The sequence below is a fragment of the Anopheles bellator genome, unplaced genomic scaffold (assembly GCF_943735745.2).
Source record: "Anopheles bellator unplaced genomic scaffold, idAnoBellAS_SP24_06.2 scaffold01538_ctg1, whole genome shotgun sequence".
NCBI classification, from domain to species: Eukaryota; Metazoa; Arthropoda; class Insecta; order Diptera; family Culicidae; genus Anopheles; species Anopheles bellator.
This window is the reverse complement of record NW_026685660.1, coordinates 39-1,490: the sequence shown is the minus strand read 5'-3', so window position 1 is coordinate 1,490 and position 1,452 is coordinate 39. Positions and strand designations below refer to the sequence as shown.

The following is a 1,452-nucleotide window of genomic DNA, read 5'->3' as shown; positions in this document are numbered from 1 at the left end:
CCAACAACATGAATGTTAACACGTTTGACATTTCGTTTTCATATTTTTCTGCCACACGAAGCGTAAAAGATTTGGCATTGCAAAATAATTTTACGCTAGTTTTTGCGCTTCGTGTGGCTCCAGCTATACGGTAGAAGTCCGTAAAATGTTTTGGATTCCTTCCTCATACCGAGAACGATGCCGCTCTTCGATATACAGTTTCCCTGCAGCCAATAAAATCCCTTTGAGAATATTTTCTTCTTTAGTTTGTTCATCGGAAAATAGTTTCACTTTATTTTTATAACGCTTTTCCACACTTTTCACTTTTTCACTGCTTTTTTCATTCGTTATACAAACGTTATACAAATATACAAAATTCAATCTTATACCAACTCAAACTTAAATGAACTATGAAGATTAATGAGTTTCATCCTTCTTGTGAATTTTCGAATGTTGTGTCAGATTGCTTGATGACGTGAACGCTTTGCCACAGATTTTACATTGGTATGGCCTTTCGCCGGTATGACTGCGGATGTGTATCTTTAAGTCTGATGATCGGGTAAACTTTGAAGGGCAATTAGGACACTGGTGCTGTATGGCCTTATTGTGAATTTTCGAATGTTCTGCCAGATTGCCTTTTGATTTGAAGGCTTTGTCACAGATTTTACATTGGTATGGTCTTTCGCCAGTATGTCTGCGGATGTGTAACTTTAAGTCTGATGAACGGGCAAACTTTGAAGGGCAATTAGGACACTGATGGTCCTTATTGTGCAGTTTCAAATGTACTGCCAGACTGCCTGATGAATGGAAGGCTTTGTCACATATTTTACACTTGTATGGCTTTTCGCCAGTGTGAATGCGGATATGAATCTTTAAGTTAGTTGACTGTACGAACGTTGATGAACAATGAGGGCACTGATGATGTTTGCCCTTATTGTGTATTTTCGAATGATTTGCCAGAATGCCTGATGAATGGAAGGCTTTGTCACATACTTTACACTTGTATGGCTTTTCGCCGGTGTGTGTGCGGATGTGTGACTTCAGCATCCGTAAACACGGATATGTTGCCGAACAATACGGGCAGTGGTGCTTATGGTTTTTGGAATGGCTTTTGCTATGGGCGTTCCGGTTTCCGGGACGCAAGAAGCTTTGAATTGATTCTGCTGCTGAATCATCGGCATACGTATTATTTGCCACGATCACAGAGTGATTATTCTGATCCTGAGAGATCGATTCCAAGGAATTTCTTTTATCCTCTTCACGATTCACATCATCATTCATTGTTTGCAGCTGATGCTGATCATCAACCTCTTCGTACTCTGACTTGATTGCAATTGGATTTTCCTCTGCCTCGAATAAATCATCAGGTTGGTTGCCACAACATTCATATGTCCATTTTGCTTCATGAGCAGTACAACAATTCTGGTTCAAGTGCAAATCCAGCGTTGCATCCGGTGTGCTAACTTCAGTTTT

At 40.1% G+C, this 1,452-nt stretch overlaps 1 protein-coding gene across 1 annotated transcript; it reads right to left on the bottom strand.

The window, feature by feature from the left end:
- Positions 1-216: 216 nt before the first annotated feature.
- LOC131214602 (zinc finger protein 846-like) lies at positions 217-944 on the bottom strand (the record flags this gene model as incomplete). The annotated part of the gene is made up of 1 exon (XM_058208944.1): positions 217-944. A coding segment is annotated over one exon (548 nt), but the record flags the coding sequence as incomplete, so codon positions are not given.
- Positions 945-1,452: the final 508 nt, after the last annotated feature.